General features: G+C 41.3%; 1 protein-coding gene across 1 annotated transcript in view; it reads right to left on the bottom strand.

Moving 5' to 3' along the window:
* The window catches only part of LOC126198732 (uncharacterized), a 257,125-nt gene that overhangs the window by 232,391 nt on the left and 984 nt on the right, over window positions 1-23,750 (bottom strand). Inside the window, exon 2 of the mRNA XM_049935253.1 lies at window positions 6,499-6,898. Within this exon, the coding sequence (XP_049791210.1) occupies window positions 6,499-6,878 (380 nt within the window). The 5' untranslated portion in view covers window positions 6,879-6,898. The remainder of the gene's footprint in view (window positions 1-6,498; window positions 6,899-23,750) is intronic.

Below are 23,750 nucleotides of genomic sequence, written 5' to 3'. Positions count from 1 at the left end.
GTGCCTGGCTACTTATCGACCGGGCCAACATCTTGTTCTTGCCACGGACGCCTCTCAATACGGGGTCGGTGCAGTCCTTGCGCACCGTTTTTCTGACGGTTCTGAACAACCCATTGCTTATGCCTCCAAAATGCTCATGGATGCCCAACGAAAATATTCTCAAATTGAAAAAGAAGCTTTGGCCATTATTTATGCTCTTCATAAGTTTAGTGTTCTTCTCTATGGATCCAAATTTCATATTGTTACGGATCACAAACCACTTGTTTCCTTGTTTCATCCATCAATGTCAATTCCTGACAAGGCTGCACACCGCCTCCAGCATTGGGCTCTTTACTTGTCTCGTTTCAATTATGAGATTTATTTCCGGCCGACGGCTCAACATGTGAATGCTGATGCACTGTCTCGCCTTCCCATGGGTCCTGATCTGGCATTCAATAGGGACGAACTTTTGTGTTTCCACCTGGATGTTGCCGAGCAGCTGGTTGTGGACAGGTTCCCCATCACTGGCAACAAGCTGGCGGCTGCTACAGGTTCTGACCCTACCCTCTCCCAGGTTTTATGCTGTATTCAGAAGGGTTGGCCAGATCGTCCATCCGCTAATACTTCTGATCCATTGCGGAACTACTACGCTTTGCGTTACCGCCTCACAGCTAGGGATGGTGTTATCCTCCTTTCCACCGACAATGCTTCGCCGCATGTTGTGGTACCTGAGTCTTTGCGTGCTTCGGTCTTGCGCCTCCTTCACCAAGGGCACTGGGGTGTCTCTCGCACAAAATCTCTGGCGCGCTGTCATGTGTAATGGCCTGGCATCAACTCTGAAATTGCACACATGGTCACTGCCTGCGACCCTTGTACGTCACAGGCCGCCACCCCGAAGTCATCTTTGTCACCGTGGCCTTCGCCTGAGAAGCCCTGGGAGCGTATTCATGCTGACTTCGCGGGACCTTTTTAGGTACTTATTGGCGTCTCATTATTGACACCTACTCTAACTTTCCTTTCATTGTCCATTGCACGTTGCCTACCACCGCGGCAACCACCAATGCTCTAGCTCGCATTTTCTCTTTGGAAGGCTTTCCCTCTACTCTTGTTACTGATAATGGTCCGCAATTTGCCTCTTCCGATTTTGCGGATTTTTGTGCCCGTCATGGCGTCATGCATGTCACGGCCCCTCCGTTCCATCCACAGTCAAACAGTGAGGCTGAATGACTGGTCCGCACATTTAAGGCTCAGTTGAGGAAACTCCTGACTTCTTCTGCTGATGATGCGCTTCTCCAATTTCTAGCTTCTTACCTTTTCACCCCCATGGGCGACCACAGCCCGGCTGAGCTCTTACATGGCCGACAGCCCCGCACGCTACTTCATCTTCTGCGGCCTTCCACCTCACAGCCGCGGGTGCCTTCGCTTGGCCGGTTCACCGCCGACGACCTTGTATGGGTACAGGGATATGGCATGCGGCCAAAATGGAGTCCTGGCCACATCTTACGACACCGTGGCTGACGCCTGTATGAAATCCAGACGGACACGGGTGTTGCAGTGCGTTATTTGGACCAGCTTCAGCCTCGTGTGCTGGCAACGCATGTTTCGGGTGCCGCTACACCACCTGATGCTCAGGATACTGGAATACCTCATTACTCACAACACAGTCCTCTCACCATCATATCGGTGCCAGCACATGAACTGACGCCACCAGGAGACGTGCCCATGCAGGAACCAGATGACCATCATCTGTCGGAGCAACTCTACTCGCCTCCTTCTCCTACGGATGCGGACTCATCGCCCATGTCTCCTGCTATAACAACCAGACTTGCCGCAATGGGCAGATTGGTGCATGGGGCCCCAGCACATTCGACCCCCACGTCTCCTGTCATCTCGACCTGTTATCATTAGGGACACTTCCGTCCGTACGGGAAGCCTCCTCCTCGAGACTTTACGGCCAGTCAAACAACACCTATGGACATTAGCAATCTACAGGCCACCTCCATCAAGACTTGTGCAAAAAATTCAAAGGAGGGAAAAGTGTTGTGACTCGCCGATCTTTCAAAGTGCCGCCACGCAGTTACGCGCATCCTCTACATGCGGCGCTCTCTGCCAGCCATGCAGCAGCAGTGCCACCTAAGCGGCCATCCAGCCAGCGGCTGCTAGACTTGGACTCAGTTATGATTTGACTGTTAAAGTGTACACACGTCTTACTCTGTTTACTTGATCTGTGACTTTCATGTATTGCGTTTTCCTTGAAATATATTTGTTCAACTTGAAGTTTTTACATAAAGAAGCAGCATATTTACCAAAAACCAAACAAGATGGTCTACTCCTGCCATATGTGTATTGTAATTCTTTACAGACTGTGGCTGCTGAATGTTGGTTTTCTGCTTAGCTATTCTATCCACCTACTTGCTAAAGTGAGTGACTTCACAGTATCAAAATTGGTGCCAATACAGACAGATATATTATTTCATTTGACATATGAGATTTCGACATACAAGATTTCACCATTTGTATCAAAAGTTAAGTCATAAATAAAACATGGCAATTTTTCCAACTACTTTGTTTCATGAAGGGGACACTTTTCACAGATCTGTTTTCTCACACTACACTTGTCACACTAAATTCAGTGTTTTGTAAGTGCAGCAAGAGATCTCGACTAGTGAAACATTACCAAGGTCCACTACTAGAACTGAATGCTTTTACTGTGTTACTTTTATTACAGCTGTGTCAACAGATGATACTGTTTCTCCCAGTGAACTAAAAATAGATCTGTTGTCTTAACACTTGCTAAACAACAATGTAGGCCAATAATGGAAAGTTATTTGCTTGCAATATTATTGTATGAACCTTCTCCTGCACAACTAAAGTAAACATACATTAAGAAGTATTTGATAAACTTGGAGAGGACATGAAAAGTAACATGCTGCATTTGCAGCAATTGTGGTCTCATTTTTAAGTATAAGAAAAATTCCATTGTTTATATGTTCACTAATAAAATATTAAAACAATTACTGTCAATAATGCAGATTTATAATATAATAATTGGAATGCAATATAACTCATCCCATTATTAGTAATAAAATAAAAAAGCAACAGAGCCTAAAAATAGATCAGTGGGAGATAATGGGTTATGCCAAGATGAAAAAAAAATATGTTGGTTCTCAAACCTGTACGTACCTGCAGGTATCTGCCAGCAAGACTCCTAATTATGCCTGATTTATTCCTCAGGAAGCTTCCATTACCTGCAAGGGCATTCCATTTCCATGGTCCACAGTTGGTCAGTAGAGTTTTGAAGTTTGAATCATTTGCTTTTAACAATGTATCAGCTTCATTTACCAATTGTTTTCACAATGGATGCCTCTCCTCTCAGCATCAGGGACATCTTTTCCCACATTACACCCACAGCATTAGTTTTCAAAACTCAGGCTCAAGAACATTATTCACATAAAAAAAAGGAAGCACTGGCTATCATTTTTCAAGTGCATAAATCCAGCATTGTCCTTTATGGAATAAGTTTCATTTAGGTCCTGACCACAAGCCTCACCACAAGCCTCTGCTCTCTTTTTTTTTTTTGGGGGGGGGGGGGGGGGGTAGGGGGTAGAGGGGGGGGGGGGGGTGGCGGCTTAGGGCGAAACTGCTGAATTTTTCTTAGGAACCATCCTTGTTGATGCTTTTTCCAGTTTTCCCTCTGTCATTGGGTTACAACAGATGATGACTTCTATTACTAACAGGACCCACAATAAATTTTATTTCTTGTCAATACTGCCCTTTCAAATCAGTTGCAATTTACAGTGGCTGCATTCTGGTAATGCTCCACCCATAATAGCATCAAATTACGTCATGACTTCTCCATTTCATGCCACCTCCAACAGTCCAATAGAACATTTTGTACACGCTTTTAAGACCCAAATGTTAAGCACTATCAGGACAGCCACATCCGAAATGGTTCTCAGTGCCTTCCTAGCTTCTTGCACTATTGATGCCCATACACAGCCACAGTCAGGCATCTGTGCTGTGTAGATATCCTGACTGGATGATGCTCGACCTCTTTCATAACACCATCAAGTCGAGTCAAAGAAGCAATAGTTTCTAATGTGGACACTCCTATATGGATGCTTACCATTGGGTGACCATGGGTTCGATCCAGGGGTCGATTCTGGTGCAACAAGGCTGCCAATTGGTACTGGCAGTAACTGCATGGGGGCTGTCTTCCAGGTATTGGAATCAATTTCTCTTGTGGTATCCCAGACAGATGTCTCTGCCATCCAAGGAGCTACTGTAGCAGCAGTTGCCTGAACACCATGATCACCAGTGACAATGAGCATTTAGTCCTTCCATCTCCTTCATAACTGCCACTGGAGAACCCTATGAACTTTTATCACATTCTCCACTGGCAGAGTCACTGGTGGTTCAGGCATCTTAAACTGAGAAACTAGTAATTGCTTCTTCACCTCTTCTCCCACACCAGAGCATCAAAGCTCCAGAACTGCCAGCTGGGACCTCATCTGGCACTGGTCCAATGCAGTTACACCAACCCCCCCCCCCCCCCCACACACACACACACGCATCATTCATGTCATTTTTGGATCTATGCATTGATCCAAGAAGGGAGGGATCATGTAATCGCACAGGACATATCGATCGATGATTACATATTATTAGTACACCTCATTACAATTATATTGGCAAGGTCACTGTGAGTGGAGAGCAGCACAGACTCTCCAGTCAGCAGGTTAGATGGGCCCATCAGTTGGCCAATTAAGAATCAAGCAGTCACTGGCTCACTCTCACTTTTGTTTGATAGCTAATGTACTTCTCTCCATGGCTGACTGAATTACTGATGATTACCCTGCACTATACCAGTTATATCTGGGTATTCTTTGGACTGATCTTGTTATCTGTCCATGGCAACTGGGCCTGCTTGTGATACGAATGTAGTAATGTCCACCTACTGCTGTAAAGTACTACTTAATTGGCCAAGTAATTGATTGCAGCCTCACCTACGAACATTTTCTGCCACCGTACATCACACTGTGTTTATTCCGATTGTTTTCATTTGTAGTCCTGGGAAGACTCACCTGATGAGTATCTCCTATCAACTATACTTCATTAATTCTGTATTTCAGACTGTTCAATACAGTGTTAATAAATGACTTTTGTGATCTAAACTGGAGACTACAAAAACAAGATAACTGTAAATAAGTTGCAAGAAAAAATACTACCTGTGTAATTCAGAGAACACAAATGTTCAAGGGCAAATTTTCAGATGGAACAAGCTGTGAAGTAGTCAAAGACATCAACCTTGCTCCGCTCAGTAGTATATTCTGCAAATGGCTGATCAAACTTATCCTAGCTTGCAGACTGATGGTGACAATCTATATGAGTGAGTAGGTCATGCTGTGTAACAGTTGTAGCACAACTGATGAATGTCATGGCTGTGGGCCTATATCTGATGATTTTGGATATTTAATGTCCTCTTAAAACTGTGAAAGCAGTTACCTAACCTATAAAAATGAATATTTTTTCCAGAAAGAAATGTTTACTCTGTAGCTTAATGTAAGCTGATATGAAACTTGCTGGCAGATTAAAGCCTTGTACTGGACCAAGACTCAAACTCAGGGCAGGTCATGATTGGGCAGCTCCGACGGTAAAGTGTTTGCCCATGAAGGCACAGTTCCTGAGCGTGAGTATCAGTCTAGCATACAGTTTTAATTTACCAGGAAATTTGAATACTTGTTTGTTCATTTTCTGTTTATTTTTCCAATACCATTCATCTGATTATGATGAGATTTTTGTGAGTTGTTGTGCTCATGTCTCCAAAGGTTTCTATCGCCAAAAGGGATGGGAGGTGAAAAAGATGTGACATAGAAGCTTAATTCTGTAAATGCATGACACGTTTATGTACACAAATACTGCACGGTAACACGTAAAATAAGGGAAAAGCAACCACTCGCATACATCAGGATGATGTGTACAGCACAGAAACACATAATAGAAAACAGAATTCAAGCACTAGCTCTTTTTCTTGCAATGCCACACATATTCACAAACGCAATTACACAGACACCCAAACACACACTTTCATGTCATGGCAAGATTTGAGACTGAATTAGTATTAGCCTCTTAATTGCAGTTTAACTTCCTCCTTCTTACCCAACGTATCACTTTTATCTTTCTCCCTGTGATAATAATCACAGCCTGCACAAGTCTATCCATGTATTTAAATCATGTATCCCATTACATATGTCAAACTATAGCACAGAAGAGTATATGGCTCTCCTACACACTCTCAACTTTTGATATGTGAAAAAAATCATTACCAATGTAATACAGTTTTAAAGAAGTAACAACAACATATCAATGGATACTGAAATGGGTGTCTTTCACTAGATATCAACTTTTTTTTTAAAAAAAAAAAAAGAAATAATATTACTACACTAGAGGTCTCTATTGATTGACTTAACTAAAAATGCTATTATGTGATGATGCAAAATTTAAATTAAAATCTCTTACTTTGTTTCTAATTCTTCTTGCTGTTTTATTTCATTAGCACACTGTTGAGACACTTGTTCACAGTTCTTTTGTTGCTCTAATAGATTTTTTCTCTGTCTTTCAACAAGTTCCTCTAGTTGTTGTACCCTTTTTTCCATTTCTTTGCACTGTGAATCCTTCTGGGTTTGCCATTCTATAACTCTAGCTGACTCGGCCTTCAATTTTGCTTGGAAATCATTCATTCCCTGTGATACTGACACAGAACCTTGCTGCTTTGATGTACTAGATGGTATATTACTTTCAGAAAGTGTCTGCTTTTTGGTAGTCCTTGAGTGCCTCTGTTGTTGCACTTGGATTCTACTTAACTGGTTGATACGTGTTTGCTGTATTGCTTGCTGCATTTTTTAACACTACAATGTCTCTGCAGAAGTAATAAATGAGAAAATTATTAAGTCAAAAATTCAGTTTTCATGAAAATGTCATATGTTCGTTTGCTTACACCAACTTAGTCAAGCAAGTAAAACATAAAAAACAGATTACACTGATCCACACTACTTACTACATTCATATTTGCAGAGATACAAGAACACAATTTCATAAACATTTAATTTTTAGTGTATCTTTTACTATGTAACACTGTGTCTTAATAAATGAAATAATACAAGCTGCCTCTGACTGAACTGAAATTCATTTGTTCATTTACCTGATCTTCCATAAGCTGCTTTTGAAAGGAGAGCTTTCAGGGTAGTAGAATGTCAAGCTACATGTTAACAGGCTGAAGCAGCCTTCACAGGCAATTTCGGTAAAATATACTATGTAGCAATCCGGTAGTGGAGGGAATTGTGGAGGAAGGGATGGGTAAAAATTGTAGAGGGAGATCGAGGGATAAACACAGTATGCAGATTGAAATGGATGTAGGTTGCAGTAGTTATTTTTATATGAGAGGCTTAAACAAGATAGATTAGTGTGGGGAGCTACAACAAACCAGTCTTCGGACTGAAGACCACAGCAACAATAATAATAATACTATTAAAGTACTCTTTCCTTCCATACAGACTGCTACAAGAAGAAAGCAAGTAACAACTGTGACTAAACAGGAAGTGTGATAACTTTTTTTGGTGATTTGCATTACTATATGACAAAATGAAGACATTTCTGAAATGTAGTAAACACTTAATCCATTGAGCTAATACGTTCTCCAGGTCCCCTAAAATTGTAGGTAACAAAAAAGTATCAAGTGACTATCAGTAACATAACTAAATTTAAGGTAGCAAACATACAAATAAAATATGTAATTATGTACATAAAACTCTGTTATGCATCAGTAATGTATTTAAATAAAAACAAAGATGATGTGACTTACCAAATGAAAGCGCTGGCAGGTCGATAGACACACAAACTAACACAAACATACACACAAATTTCTAGCTTTCGCAACCAACGGTTGCTTCGTCAGGAAAGAGGGAAGGAGAGGGAAAGACGAAAGGATGTGGTTTTTAAGGGAGAGGGTAAGGAGTCATTCCAATCCCGGGAGCGGAAAGACTTACCTTAGGGGGAAAAAAGGATGGGTATACACTCGCGCACACACACACATATCCATCCACACATCTACAGACACAAGCAGACATATTCAAAGACAAAGAGTTTGGGCAGAGATGTCAGTCGTGGTGGAAGTGCAGAGGCAAAGATGTTGTTGAATGACAGGTGAGGTATGAGTGGCGGCAACTTGAAATTAGCGGAGATTAAGGCCTGGTGGGTAATGGGAAGAGAGGATATATTGAAGGGCAGGTTCCCATCTCCGGAGTTCGGATAGGTTGGTGTTAGTGGGATGTATCCAGATAACCCGGACGGTGTAACACTGTGCCAAGATGTGCTGGCCGTGCACCAAGGCATGTTTAGCCACAGGGTGATCCTCATTACCAACAAACACTGTCTGCCTGTGTCCATTCATGCGAATGGACAGTTTGTTGCTGGTCATTCCCACATAGAATGCATCACAGTGTAGGCAGGTCAGTTGGTAAATCACATGGGTGCTTTCACACGTGGCTCTGCCTTTGATCGTGTACACCTTCCGGGTTACAGGACTGGAGTAGGTGGTGGTGGGAGGGTGCATGGGACAGGTTTTACACCGGGGGCAGTTACAAGGGTAGGAGCCAGAGGGTAGGGAAGGTGGTTTGGGGATTTCATAGGGATGAACTAAGAGGTTACGCAGGTTAGGTGAACGGCGGAAAGACACTCTTGGTGGAGTGGGGAGGATTTCATGAAGGATGGATCTCATTTCAGGGCAGGATTTGAGGAAGTCGTATCCCTGCTGGAGAGCCACATTCAGAGTCTGATCCAGTCCCGGAAAGTATCCTGTCACAAGTGGGGCACTTTTGGGGTTCTTCTGTGCGAGGTTCTGGGTTTGAGGAGATGAGGAAGTGGCTCTGGTTATTTGCTTCTTTACCAGGTCGGGAGGGTAGTTGCAGGATGCAAAAGCTGTTTTCAGGTTGTTGGTGTAATGGTTCAGGGATTCCGGACTGGAGCAGATTCGTTTGCCACGAAGACCTAGGCTGTAGGGAAGGGACCGTTTGATGTGGAATGGGTGGCAGCTGTCATAATGGAGGTACTGCTGCTTGTTGGTGGGTTTGATGTGGATGGACGTGTGAAGCTGGCCATTGGACAGGTGGAGGTCAACGTCAAGGAAAGTGGCATGGGATTTTGAGTAGGACCAGGTGAATCTGATGGAACCAAAGGAGTTGAGGTTGGAGAGGAAATTCTGGAGTTCTTCTTCACTGTGAGTCCAGATCATGAAGATGTCATCAATAAATCTGTACCAAACTTTGGGTTGGCAGGCCTGGGTAACCAGGAAGACTTCCTCTAAGCGACCCATGAATAGGTTGGCGTACGAGGGGGCCATCCTGGTGCCCATGGCTGTTCCCTTTAATTGTTGGTATGTCTGGCCTTCGAAAGTGAAGAAGTTGTGGGTCAGGATGAAGCTGGCTAAGGTAATGAGGAAAGAGGTTTTTGGTAGGGTGGCAGGTGATCGGCGTGAAAGGAAGTGCTCCATCGCAGCGAGGCCCTGGACGTGCGGAATATTTTTAAAAATATGTTTGTGGAAAAGTACACAGGTCAATAGTATTGACTGCATGGTGTGTTTCTACATGGGCCTATAATGCCTGTCAAAAAAAGTGAAGTACCTGGGAGGAGAAAACAAAATAAAACTTCACGGGCTGAGAGGGTATGTGATGTTATTGCTGTGATCAAATTTACAAATAACTTTGCAGTATGAGCTCAGTTATCAGTTTGGCATTTCACCCCTTCTGACCTGGACCTACACACTGATTCGAATCGGAAGATCAATTCTCCCCTGAGACAAGTTGGCCCACAACTGTTGTAACTAGTCCTTGATACGCAGGATATTTGGTATTGACATCCAATCTGGCCTCACATGTTCTATTGGCAACATCACACAGATAGTTTGTAGACACATGTGCATGTGTGGATGAACATTGTCCTGTTGGAAACTGACACCATGATACTGTCACATGAGAGCTAACACTTTAGGATGCATCATGTCTGTGACATACTAATGTGTTGTCAAAGCTCCCTTAACCAGTACCAGCTTTGATCTGAATACAAACCCACTGGCTCCCCACATCATGAAAAAAGTAAAACTGCTGTGCATCTCCAAAACATTGGAAGAATGGAACATCTCCCCTGGTGACCGCCATTCTAGCCAATTATTGTCTTCTAGCATAAGGCATAACTGAGATTCAGTTGCTGAACATAATGTGAGGCCATTCATCAACAGTCCATACTTCCACGTCACTACATCACCCCAAACACAGTTGTCTGTGTTGTGATGTTAACAGCAGCCTATACATGGGATGGTAATTCCTAGTCCGGCTACTGCTTGTCACTGACCAATTGTGCAGAATGACACAGAATGTTGTAGGGAGTCCATTACTTGTTCTCAGATGGCAGGCTCATATGTGAAGGGATTCTGACATGTTTGGTGCACACTGCAGATATCCTTCTTTGTGGTGGTCACTTGTGGTCAACTGGAACCTTGACAACAAGTATACCTGTCCTCCCTCTCCGGGGGACATCACCTTGACGAAGCACTGTCCGTGCGTGTGGAGAGACTTGCATATCCGCAGGAAGCTGAGGGCTATGCCGAAGGTAGAGGACTTACTGCCGCAATGGCCTCAGCTGGTGGATCAGACTAGAGTGTCCCACAATGTCCCATCTCCCCTATCCACTCCTAGTCCTACCCTATTCCTTGACCCAACCCAAGGTGTGATGCAATCCGTGAAAAGAGGTGCGTGGCACATGGGAAGATGTGTCACAAACAGAGCCTCAGGGATACCAGGTGACCTCCCTCAGTAATTAGCCTTACACCGCGTGGGGTATTCATGGCGTGGACCTTCTAGATCCCCAAATATCGTGGGACCAATATGGACGCGATTATAGAAAATAAAGAATAACAAACTGAGGGGCAAATTGAAACCTCAGATAACCAAACATCGGGGACAGAACTGATGGAAGGCATTCCCACTACTGAATCAGGGTGTAGATCTGAGTCAGAAGTTTATTTATTTATTTATTGTTCCGTGGGACCAAATTAAGGAGAAGTCTCCATGGTCATGGAACGAGTCAATACATGAAATTATAAAACTATATTAGAAACAGATAAAATGAAACATAAAAAAACATATTCAGGTGACAAGTCGTAAGTTTAAATAAAGAAAATCAACAATGTAACACTGGAATTTGCTTAATTTTTTAGCTCTTCCAGGAGATCCTCGACAGAATAGAAGGAATGAGCCATGAGGAAACTCTTCAGTTTAGACTTAAAAGAGTTTGGGCTACTGCTAAGATTTTTGAGTTCTTGTGGTAGCTTATTAAAAATGGATGCAGCAGAATACTGCACTCCTTTCTGCACAAGAGTCAAGGAAGTGCATTCCACATGCAGATTGGATTTCTGCTTAGTATTAACTGAGTGAAAGCTGCTAACTCTTGGGAATAGGCTAATATTGCTAAAAACAAACGACATTAAAGAAAATATATACTGTGAGGGCAATGTCAGAATTCCCAGACTATTGAATAGGGGTTGACGAGAGGTTCTCGAACTTACACCACATATAGCCCGAACAGCCCATTTTTGAGCCAAAAATACCCTTTTTGAATCAGAAGAATTACCCCAAAAAATAATACCATACGACATAAGCATATGAAAATATGCGAAGTAGACTACTTTTTATGTTGAAGTGTCACTTATTTCAGATACTGTTCTAATGGTAAATAAAGCAGCATTTAGTTTCTGAACAAGATCCTGGACATGGGCTTTCCACAACAGCTTACTATCTATCCGAACACCTAGGAACTTGAACTGTTTCGTCTCGCTTATAATATGCCCATTCTGTCTGATCAAAATATCGGTTCTTGTTGAATTGTGAGTTATAAACTGTAAAAACTGAGTCTTACTGTGATTTAGCGTCAAATTATTTTCCACAAGCCATGTACTTATTTCATGAACTACATTATTTGATACTGTTTCAATATTACACACAAGATCCTTCACTACCAAGCTGGTGTCATCAGCAAACAGAAATATTTTTGAATCACCTGTAATACTAGAAGGCATATCATTTATATAAATAAGAAACAGCAGTGGCCCCAGCAACGACCCTTGGGGAACGCCCCACTTAACAGTGCCCCATTGGGACTGAACATCACTACCACTCTCAATATTGCGGAGAATTACCTTCTGCTTTCTGTTCTTAAAGTAAGAGGCGAACCAATTGTAAGCTACTCCCCTTACTCCATAATGGTCCAACTCCTGCAGTAATATTTTGTGGTCAACACAGCCAAAAGCCTTTGTTAAATCAAAGAAAACCCCTAGCGTTCGCAACCTTTTATTTAATCCATCCAAAACCTCACAGAGAAAAGAGAATATAGCATTTTCAGTTGTTAAACCATTTCTATAACCAAACTGAACATTTGACAGCAAATTTTGTGAATTTAAATGCTCCAGTAACCTTGTACATACAACATCCTCGATAACTTTAGCAAACACCGATGGCATAGAAATAGGTCTAAAATTGTCAACATTATCAATGTCTCCCTTTTTATAAAGTGGCTTCACTACCGAGTACTTTAATCAGTCAGGAAACCGACCACTCCTAAAGGAAAAGTTACAGATATGGCTAAGTACTGGGCTAACATACATAGAACAATACTTCAGTATTCTGCTAGATACCCCGTCATATCCATGAGAGTTCTTGGTCTTTAGTGATTTAATTATTAACTCAATCTCCCTCTTGTCAGTATCATGGAGGAGCATTTCAGGTAACAGTCTCGGAACACTTTTCTCTAAGAGCACTATATGATTCCCTGTTGGGACTAGGTTTCTATTTAGTTCACCTGCTATATTCAGAAAGTCATTATTAAATACTATACATATAGGTGACTTATCAGTAACACGAACATTCCCACTACGCACTGATTCTATATCCTCGACCTGTCTCTGCAGACCAGCCACTTCCTTTACGACTGACCATATGGTTTTAATTTTATCCTGAGATTTAGCTATTCTATCTGCATACCTCATACTTTTTGCCTTCCTAATAACATTTTTAAGCACCTTACAATATTGTTTGTAATGGGCTGCTGCATTTAGATTTTGACTGTTTCTAACGTTTTGATATAATTGCCACTTTGTTCTACAAGATATTCTTATCCCTCTAGTCAGCCACCCAGGCTGCCTGTTTGTGCTAGTACCCTGTTTTGAACGTTCTAACAGAAAGCAACTTTCAAAGAGCACGAGAAAAGTCTTGAGAAAAGCATTATATTTATCGTCTACTGTATCAGCGCTATAAACATCTTGCCACTCTTGTTCCTTGATAAGGTTTACAAAGGTCTCTACAGCAACTGGATCAGCTTTCCTAAACAGCTGATGACTATATTTAACACATGTTGGAGCACAAAAATCTTTTAGAGTTAAAATTTGTGCATCATGATCTGAAAGGCCATTCACCTTTTTGCTAACAGAATGCCCTTCTGGTAAAGAGGAATGAACAAAAATGTTGTCTATGGTTGTTCTACTGTTCCCTTGCACTCTTGTTGGAAAGAATACGGTTTGCATAAGATTATATGAATTAAGGAGGTCTACCAGCATCCTCTTCCTTGCACAATCACTTATACAATTAATATTGAAGTAACCAAACAAAACTAACTTTTTGTATTTCATATAAAGTGAACCCAGAACCTCCTCTAGCTTATCAAAAATGTTGTGAAATCGGAGTCTGGGGATCTATAAATAATAACAGTTAGAAGTTTAGCTCCATTAAATTTAACCACACCTGCACAACATTCAAACACCTTTTCAGTGCAGTACTTTGAAACATCAATTGACTCAAATGGGATGCCGTTTTTCACATACATGGCTACTCCCCCACACCGCAAAGAGCTCCTCGAAAAGGTGCCAGCCAACCTGTATACTGGTAAAGGAAGCCTCTGAATTATCTCCTTATTTAAGAAATGTTCAGATATACCAATAATTTCAGAGTCAACACCTATAAGCAGTTCACTAACTTTATCTCTAATACCTTGTATATTTTGATGAAATATACTAATTCCCTCATTACTCGGATACCTAAGCTTTGTCAAAAGTGGTTCCTTTGTTAGAGAGACTTCCCTTAAGCAGGAATACATATCAGCTGACTTCAATCTAAAAAAGGTGCAGCTCTAACACCCACTACTGCAGGAATCTTCCCATGAGTGATCCCACCAACCCCACCTATGCTGTCACCTATAAACTTTGCCAACCTCCCCTTCCCATACCTGTTGAGGTGCAGGCCATGTCTAGTGAAACCCATCCTGCTGATAGACTCCACCGACATCACTGAAATGTGACCCATGCTTTCTGTCATCAGCGCACCTCCAAGTCTCATGTTATTACGCCTGACGGCTGTATTAAGATGAGGCCGATCGTGACGCTGAAACAGTTCCACGAAATGCACATTCGTGTTGCCAGTCTGAGTGGCTATCTTTTCCAGGTCACCATCTATGTCATACTCCCCATCCCTATCAATACTATTACCAGCCCCACCCACAATCACTACCTGATCCTCTTTAGTAAAATCCCTACATAACCCCCCTATGTTAACAGTCACCTGAGCCAATCCTGCATTAGGCTTCACAATGCTGGTGACCTGGTACTCACTCCCCAGCACTTCCTGCAACTGCTGGCCTACACCTCTGCCATGAGAACTACCTAACAGCAGAACCTTCTTCTTCCTCTTCGACTTTGCAACTGTTCTAGCCACCGTAACTACTGAGGTCTGCTGCATACTTCCTACATCTACAGCTACTAGAGATTCCTCTCCACTAGACTCTGACAGTTGGTCATATCTATTGTAAACACCAATAGTAAAACTATCTGAAAATCTTCTTCTCCTAGCAGATCTCTTGCCAACAGCCATCTCCCATTCCCCAACCCCCTTCTCCCTCCTCATCCTATCTAGCTCCTCCTGTGTGTTTTTCAACTGCACCTGAAGGGCACAGATCTTACGCTCCTGCTCCTCTATCAACTTACTCTTGCTACATAACCTGCAGTTCCAGGAGAGGATCTCACAAGAATGCCCACTGGCTTCCCCACTGCATTTCCCCCCCCCCCCCCCCCCCCAGTGAAAATACTTCGAACAAGTCTCACACCGCAATCCACTACTCACGAACCTAAGGCAAAGCCCACACTTCTCACTCATGGTAAAATTTTACTTTTTCTAAGTTCTGCTACTACAATAAGAAGATGTTAAAAATATGACTACAATAATCACAAACTTACTCTACAAGGGAAGTAACTACTATTATTAACAGTATTAATAAACAACAAATGTGAATATAACAAAAGACTACTACAGAAAGAGAATAAAACGTCTAATGACACAGTAACGAAGCTGAAAACAGTTCCCAAAAGGTTCTTCTGAAATTATTTCACCAGAAAACACAAAAAGCACCGGTTGAAGACTACTAAAGTTCCTAAATAAACCACTATACACAAACAATTAATTAGTACTTAGCTTTCGATGCGCTGCAACAGCTGCAACTGGTCAGCGCGGAATGCAAACACAGGTAAGAGGTTACGTTGCTCGATACGAAACACTCACAAATATCAGGTCCCAACACAAGAAAGGCAGAGGTGAATGAAGAAACCACTAATAAGTCACTTATATAGTAAATATTATCACAAAAACCGTTAAAATATGTATCTGAAACCTAAAAACATATAAAAACTTAGAGAGCGATCTCACACACAGTCACTCGCTTATGACGTCACACCAACCGTAACCGAGAAGCTAGACCAGATTAAGTTCAAAGGTTTGTCTGGGGCCCAGAGGAGGAAGCTATTCAGGGAACGGAGGAAAAAGGAATGGAAAGAATGGCTTCCAAAAGACAAATGGAGGGAACTAAAAGGACTAGAACGTAAGACCCCCACGAAGAAACTGTCTCAGGTTGAAGTGGACACACAGACCACCACAACGTCAAAGACAGGTAGTAAGTAGATAAGGGAGGAATCAAAGACTCCCTCCTCCCTGGATAAGCGAGTCCAGAAAAAAATGAGGTAAGAAATAGGGAAACAGACCTATAGTATTGCAGTCTCAATTTTTACGATGGCAGTTATCCAGGAAGGTTATCCAATGGTGGCCATCACCTCGCAGCAGGTGGAACTGGTACAGATGGTCCTCTTTGAAAAGACTTGGGCGGGGGGGGGGGGGGGGCGCTGGCCCAGTTCCCAACTTCAGGAGGGTCTATCTAGATCAGGGTGCACTCATTTTTGTTTGTGAGGGGGTGCACACGGTAGAATGGCTTAAGGACAAGGTGCTCATGATATCCCCGTGGGAAGATGCGAAACTGCTTGTTAAGACAGCAGTGGAGCTTCTTAAGACCGCAAAGATATCATTATGAGTACCTAAGATCCTTAAGTAAGTCTTTCCCAAGACTCTGTTCGGGAAAATAGGGGCCCAGAACCCAAAGGTCTCGACAGAAGAGTGATTAACCAGAATGTTGCTCTGGAAGGACGAACTCTGGTGTTGGAGGTTGAGGAGAAGTCCCTGAAGGCGGTGCGGGAGCAGGACCTGAAACTGTTTTTAGGGTTCTCGCAGGTCACCGTCAGGGTTCTCAAAGACCTCAAAGATGGCAACAAGACGGAGCCTGGAGGTGCTGCAGATTAATCTGTAGCACAGTAAAGGGGCCTCTGCTGCCCTGAGCCGCTGCCTGGGGAGACAGGAAGCGGATGTGGCCCTGATACAAGAACCCTATTTATACAAAGAGGATGCATCGGGCCTCGGTGGCACTGGAGGTAAGCTGATCTATGTTAGGAATCTAAGAAACTCCAGAACACGCATCTATGTGAGAAATGGCATTTCTTTCATTCCAATGATGGATTTCTGCTCTACGGACTTAGTGACCATTAAAATGCAGCAATGTGAGGAAGGTATCACGAGGGAAATTATTTTGGCCTCAGCATACCTTCCTTATGAAGACAGCTCTCCTCCTCCCTTGGAGGTGAGGAGACTGGTAGAGACTTGCCATCGGCAAGGTGATCGACTGCTGGTGGGATGCAATACCAATGCCCCAATGCCCACAACCTAGTGTGGGGCAGCAAGGACACCAACAGTAGAAGTGAGTACCTTCTTGAATTTCTTTTAGCTAACAACTTAGAGGTCCTGAATAGGGGCAGTGAACCTACATTCAGGAATAGCAGAAGGGAAGAAGTAATTGGCATAACTTTTGGTTCTATGATGATGGGTAGCTATGTCAAACAATGGCATGTGGTGTTGGAGCCATCCTCGTCGGACCACATGTACATCAAATTCAAGGTTGAAATGGGAATCAGACAGACCATGACCTATAGGAATACTAGAAAACAGACTGGGAGACATATAGGAGGGACCTTGACTTAGGCTTATTGGAAATTAAAACCTCGATAAGGAATCCAGTAGAATTTGAGGAAGTAGCAGAGGCTGTTACGCTGTTACCTCTGCCATAGTGACCTCATATCAGGACAACTGCACAATCACCTGGAAGTGCAGAAATAGAAGTGTTCCTTGGTGGAATAACAAACTGGAAACGCAAAGAAAACAGGTATGGAGACTGTTTAATATCGCGAAATTTAAAGGACAATGGGCTAAATATCATGAGTCCCTTGTCAATTACAATCTTGCAATAAGACAAGCAAAGGAGGCATCCTGGAAGGCATTCTGTGAGGAAGTGGAGGGCATGGCTGCACAAGCCACACTTCACAAGATTCTCACTAGAGTACCAACCAATCCACGAGGTGCATTGAGGAAGGAGGATGGGGAATATACAAAGACAGCACATGAGACGCTGGAATTGCTCCTCAAAACTCACTTTTCTCAATATGCTCTGCCGGACAAGACAGACCAGTATGTGACCCCAGAGAGACAACGGTTCTCAGGCACTCAAAGAGAGAACTGGGAATCGGCCACGGAGTGAGTGAACTTCAACAAAATCCAGTGGGCGGTGGGAACATTCCAACCATGCAAGTCACCTGGCCCAGATGGAATTTTTCCATCTCTCCTGCAACAGGCAGGAGGAAAGCTCATATGAGTCCTATGCAAGCTATTCAGGGTTAGTCAAGCAGTAGGAATTATTCCCAATGCTTGGAGGGCAGTGAAGGTTGTCTTCATTCCAAAGCCAGGGAGAATTGATCATACCAAGGCTAAGGATATGAGACCAATCAGTCTGTCCTCCTTCATTCTCAAAACATTGGAAAAATGGTTAAGGTATATGTTGGGGAGAGGAGGCTAAGTACAGTCCCTCTACACCCAAACCAACATGCGTACCAACCAGGTAAATCTGAGACAGCTCTTCACCAACTCGTTGGGAAGGTGGAAAAATCACTTCACTTACAAGAAATAGCCCTCTGCATCTTCCAGAACAGCGGGTTGCTGCTAAGGAGCTTGCTAAGGTGCAGAGATTGGCCTGCTTAGCCATAACGGGCAGAATTAGCAGCACACCAACTGCTAGGATGGAAGCCATGCTAGATATGCCTCCACTTCACCTTTGGGTCAAGATCGAGGCAGCAGCTGGGGCACACAGACTTAAAACTGGCAAAAACTGTGTCTCATTTGGATATCCAGAATCACGCACTAACATGGTGAGTGAGGTAAATATAGGAATGGCTGGGGAAATGCCTGCCGACTATATAATAATTCCCAACTGCTTCGACAAGCCTTACAACATAATAATAGGAAGTGCAATATCCTATGATAGCAGGAGCAGTATCGTGGTTACCCCAAGCACCCTGATTTCAAATTTGTACATCTATCTGGTGATTCAACTGCCATTCATGAACAGCATTCCAGGAGTGTTTGCAAGAGTATAATGCTCATTCACGTACCACCATCGTTCTACAGAGTGTTAACATGTTGCCTTGGCCTGCCCAGTCAACATATTGGAATTCATCAGACAACAGCCCCAGCATCATCCACAAACAGCATTTGCTGTCCATGTACTAACAGATCAAGTGCAACAGGCATGAAACTCCATCCCACTCAATGACATTCAGCACCTGTACAACACAATGCATGCACATTCGCATGCCTGCATTCAACATTCTGGTGATTACACCAATTATTATTAATGTACCAGCATTTCATATTTGCATTGGCTTAGCTCACAGTTACAGTAAGCTGTGATCTTGCAATGTTAATCGCTTAAATATGTTACCTAGACAAATGTATTTCCAAAATTTCATCACTCTACCTAATCATTTTTTAGTGTTTCAATCTTTTTCCCATCAGTGTATGTATTTTCCAAATATAACAAAGTTAACCATCAGAAATTCATGTACTGGTGTAACAGTAAATACGACGATTTTAAAATTCCTGTTCAACATATGAAATCAATTTCTTTATCTTCCCAGAGCAAGAAGAATGTATTTTGCAAAACTAGTACCACTGATAGTTGCAACTAGCATCTGTGAATCATATTGGCAATACAGTCCAAATTACTGAAAACGGCTGCCAACAATGTATTTGGACATATGGTTCTGATCACACACCTAGCAATCTATACAAGTACTTCTGTGCTGAAGCTGTGAAACAGTTCCTTCTGGACTGATAACTTCTATACTCTAATTTCATCACCAAGTGAGTCTTCTCGAACAATCAATTCTCATTCAATAATGTCAATTTCTGAAATATGACGTGCAGCATTCTGTATCATTTTATTAGGCATCTGACAAGTACTCTTACTCCAAAATACTGGCCAAATCTAGTGGCCATGTCTCATACACCCAGTAAAGTAAGCTGGCAAAACTGGAGAAAAACAATGGAAAGTGAAACAGTAAGAGATATTCAGAGAACACCGCCAAAATAAGAAAGTAATCCAACTTTGGCAGAAAATGAAGAGCAATGCAACAGGGTTGCAGAACAAAAACACTGTCAGTGAGAGCAAGAAAAACTTAAAATGCAGCAACAAGACACAATTTTTCAAAAATTTCTCCTCAAGCATCAGGGAAAGTGGTCGTCAGAGCTGAGAAAGCACTGCCAGTCACCCAGTAAACGACAATGGCACTACAGAAAATTTATTGCAAACCACCACCACCACCACCAAAAAACATAGTTGTTGCTGAAACATTACACAAGAAGGGATCTGATATCATTGTACATTATATCAGTGACGTGACTAAGGCTCTATTTCTATGTCCACGATAATAGCAATTATCAGTTCTGATTGTAGTATAGGACTACATGATGGGGAGACTAATTTTCTAGAAACTAACAATGTCATCTTTATGTGGCCAGATGACAAGAATGAATATGTTCTGACTGATGATACTGACAGTGTATGTTTTACCAGAACCAATGTCTGGCAAAAGGGACGAACTAATTTTTGCTGTTGGGTTTTCAAGACGCACAATGTGTTACATAGTTGGTATAATTATACTGTTAGCTTGTTTCATACTTAATATCTGTTTATGAATATAGCCTTAAGTATACTATTACCTTAACATTTAATGTCTGTTTATGAATGTAGCCTTGCAGAGTAATTGTGGACCTCATTCCAACAACTTTTTGTGAAGTGTGGGTATCACTGCGGGGTTTATTAATCAATTCATAGAATAAGTAAGCCTTTTCTCTTGTATCAAGGTGTCCTTGTGATAATTTCAATCATTTTTAAGTTTTATGGCCATTAAATTTGTTATGGGCAAAAGTCACATGCCTAACAGTCACATGCCAAATAGGCACTAGCATCTATGATGATACAAAACAAGTAGTAGAAATATAGAAATAAAGTCTCGTTACCATGGTATTGTAATGAAAGGTTCCGGCTACCAGTAAAATTTACCAGAACCAATGTCTGGCAAGACGGACAAACTAATTTTTGCTGTTGGGTTTTCAGGACGTATAATGTGTGTTAAGTAGTTGGTATTTATTTATTTATTTAGCGGCCGTATTATTACATCATGATATTGGACTTGTAAAAGTACAGAACAGTATAAAATATTACATATTTACATCATGTACAAAATCTTATCATCAGTATCAACACACCTTTTTAACGAAAACATGATTCTGCTTAATTAGATTATAAAATTATACATATAAATACAGATAGAATAAAAGCTATCGAAACCCCTTGGTTGATTTTCCTAAAACTATTAAATACCAGTACTTCAGTTAACTAGGCATAGTAACATACAGCACAAAAGCGAGTTGCATAATTAGATACATGCATGGATGAAAGAAGTTTGGTTTTATCTAGGAATGGTTTGACAATTATGAATTTTCGTTTAGAGAGTTATGAAGCAGGCCTACAGATCTGAACAAAATTCCAGGTATTCATTAATGCTGTAGAAGCTGTTGTTTATTAGTAGATTTTTAGTCCTTTTTTGAATGTATTAATGTCTGGTATTTTTTTGATGCTATCTGGCAATGCAATGTACAGAATTTTTGGTTTGTAAACAGCACTGTCCCAATATATTGATTTTCTGTGCGCATCCCTATTATAGTCATCCCTGTTCCTTGTTTGATAATTGTGGATCTCACTATTCAAAGCTGAAACTTCATGGTTTTTAATGAAGCAGATGCTTTCAAATATAAATATAGATGGTAAGGTCATTTTTAATTCCTTAAAGTTACCTCTACATGGTGCTCTGTAAGCAACATCACTTATTAATATTACAGCTTTCTTTTGGAGCTTAAAAGACTGCATTGCAAAAGAAGAATTTCTTCAGAACACTATACCATGCTTCAGTAGACTATGCATGTATGTGTAATAAGCACTTAACACTGTTTCGGTATTGCAGCAATCTTTAAGCACTCTTTAATATGTAACAGTACTTGCTTAATTTTTTGCTAAGCATTTCTACATGTTTTTCCCATCTTAGATAATCCTAAAAATTGTATGTGATTCTTTTTCTGAATTTGGCTATTTCATAATGTGAATTTTACATTGGTCCTATTTTTGTTCCTTATATGGTTGAAGTTCATCCATACAGTTTTCTTATCTTTGACAACTAGACAGCTATCTTCAAACCATTTTTCTGCCACTTCTGCTGTTTTGTCAATTTTTTGCTGCATCTCATAATCATTCTTCCCTTTTATAATGAAGCTGGTATCATCAGCAAATAATATGGTATCAGCTGTTGAAAACTGTTGTGGTAAGGCTTAACTCTCTTATATTCAGAATGGTACACATTTCCATCCTGAGAAATTTGCACTCTTTGTTTCCTATCAGTATAAATATACTCTTAATCTCTTAACTTGTTTCATAGTTGTCTAACAAAACTTCAGAAGATTTTCTAAAATTACCAAAGTGATCTTTTCCCATGTCCTTTCTCGGTGACATTCCTCACAAATGTAAGTTATTTTATATACAAAAATAAGGTTGTAACTTGAAATTAGTGATTATTCTAACTGTACTAGTTGTCATTATTTTTTGTAAATTGAAAGGTACATGACAACTATTAAACAGCAGGAGCAATGGTAAGTTTAACTTTTAAATGTCACATGCACAATGAGAAAAATGCTGTGAAATGCTTCAACTGTAGATTAAGAACAGGTAACACTTGATAGTCCTTAACTTTTTAAATTGTAATTTCCATTTCTTGGTGATGTTATTTCATCTTTGTCTTTCGCAATACCTCTGTCACCCTGTTAAGAGCTACGTGCAGGTCAGAAGACAGCCAAGTGATATTTTCTACACTGAGAGACACAGACATCAGATTGAGGTGTTATCAGTGTGCTCTCCGCTTCTGCCCAACATCACACACTCCAAATGTTCTCTCCCGTGGCAGCTGACACCAACAGGGTAAACTGTTCAAAATATCTGTGTACACTGAATACTATTAGTATTGTTTATTAATGTAATAATCATGCATCAGTTACAATAGACAGTGTGATGATAATTACAATAGTCAGAGTGATGATAATGTAGCTGCGTCCATACATACACTGCCACAGAAATTATCATAAAATGTTCTACATTCTGCCCAAAGTGCACACTACAAACAGATGAGACAGAATTATGCTGCTGGCTGGTAAGTCACTTTGTACACTTCCTCTTATTACTGCCCATCACCCCTTCAATATACATGACTCTCATTAAATCTCTTCCACATACCATTACCACTTTAAAGATGAGAAATTCCTGAATCACTCCATAGAAATACTTACACTCCATTATAGTCCTAGTATATTTCTCTGGGTGAAATCAGTTACTAATTCTCTGCTTCTACTTATTCTGTACTGTTCAAGTACATAAGGTGGTCTAGCTGCTATCTAATATTTTTAATACAATACACGGAAGTCTATCCAATTCACATTACGCAGACCTCCATAGGGAACTGTAAAACTCTATTCAAAAATTTATGAACGCTGGAAATGCTTACCACAAACATGAAGTAAATTTTGAAATCTTGCAAACACATGTTACTACATAAACAAACATGACATGATGGTTTGCAAGTGTAGATGTATATGTACATTGCCACCTCACATCAATAAAGAAATTTAGAGCAGAATCAAAAATCTTTCATTTTTAAAAATGTTTTTACACTTCACCAACTCAGTATGTTAGCTCATATTAATACTAGTCTCTTAATGGACTTTGTTGGTGTGATCCATTTAATTTCTGGACATGTAATCACTTAAACTCTGCTTCTTCTTCTTCTTCTTCTAATATATTGGGCGTATGCCTTCTGGGCATCTTCAGAGTGAGACAAGTCTGTTGGTTCACTCTCAGGATGACCCAAATAT

Source organism: Schistocerca nitens, chromosome 8 (genome assembly GCF_023898315.1).
Source record: "Schistocerca nitens isolate TAMUIC-IGC-003100 chromosome 8, iqSchNite1.1, whole genome shotgun sequence".
NCBI classification, from domain to species: Eukaryota; Metazoa; Arthropoda; class Insecta; order Orthoptera; family Acrididae; genus Schistocerca; species Schistocerca nitens.
Note: the sequence above shows the minus strand (reverse complement) of the source record. Positions and strands in the feature narration are given on the sequence as shown.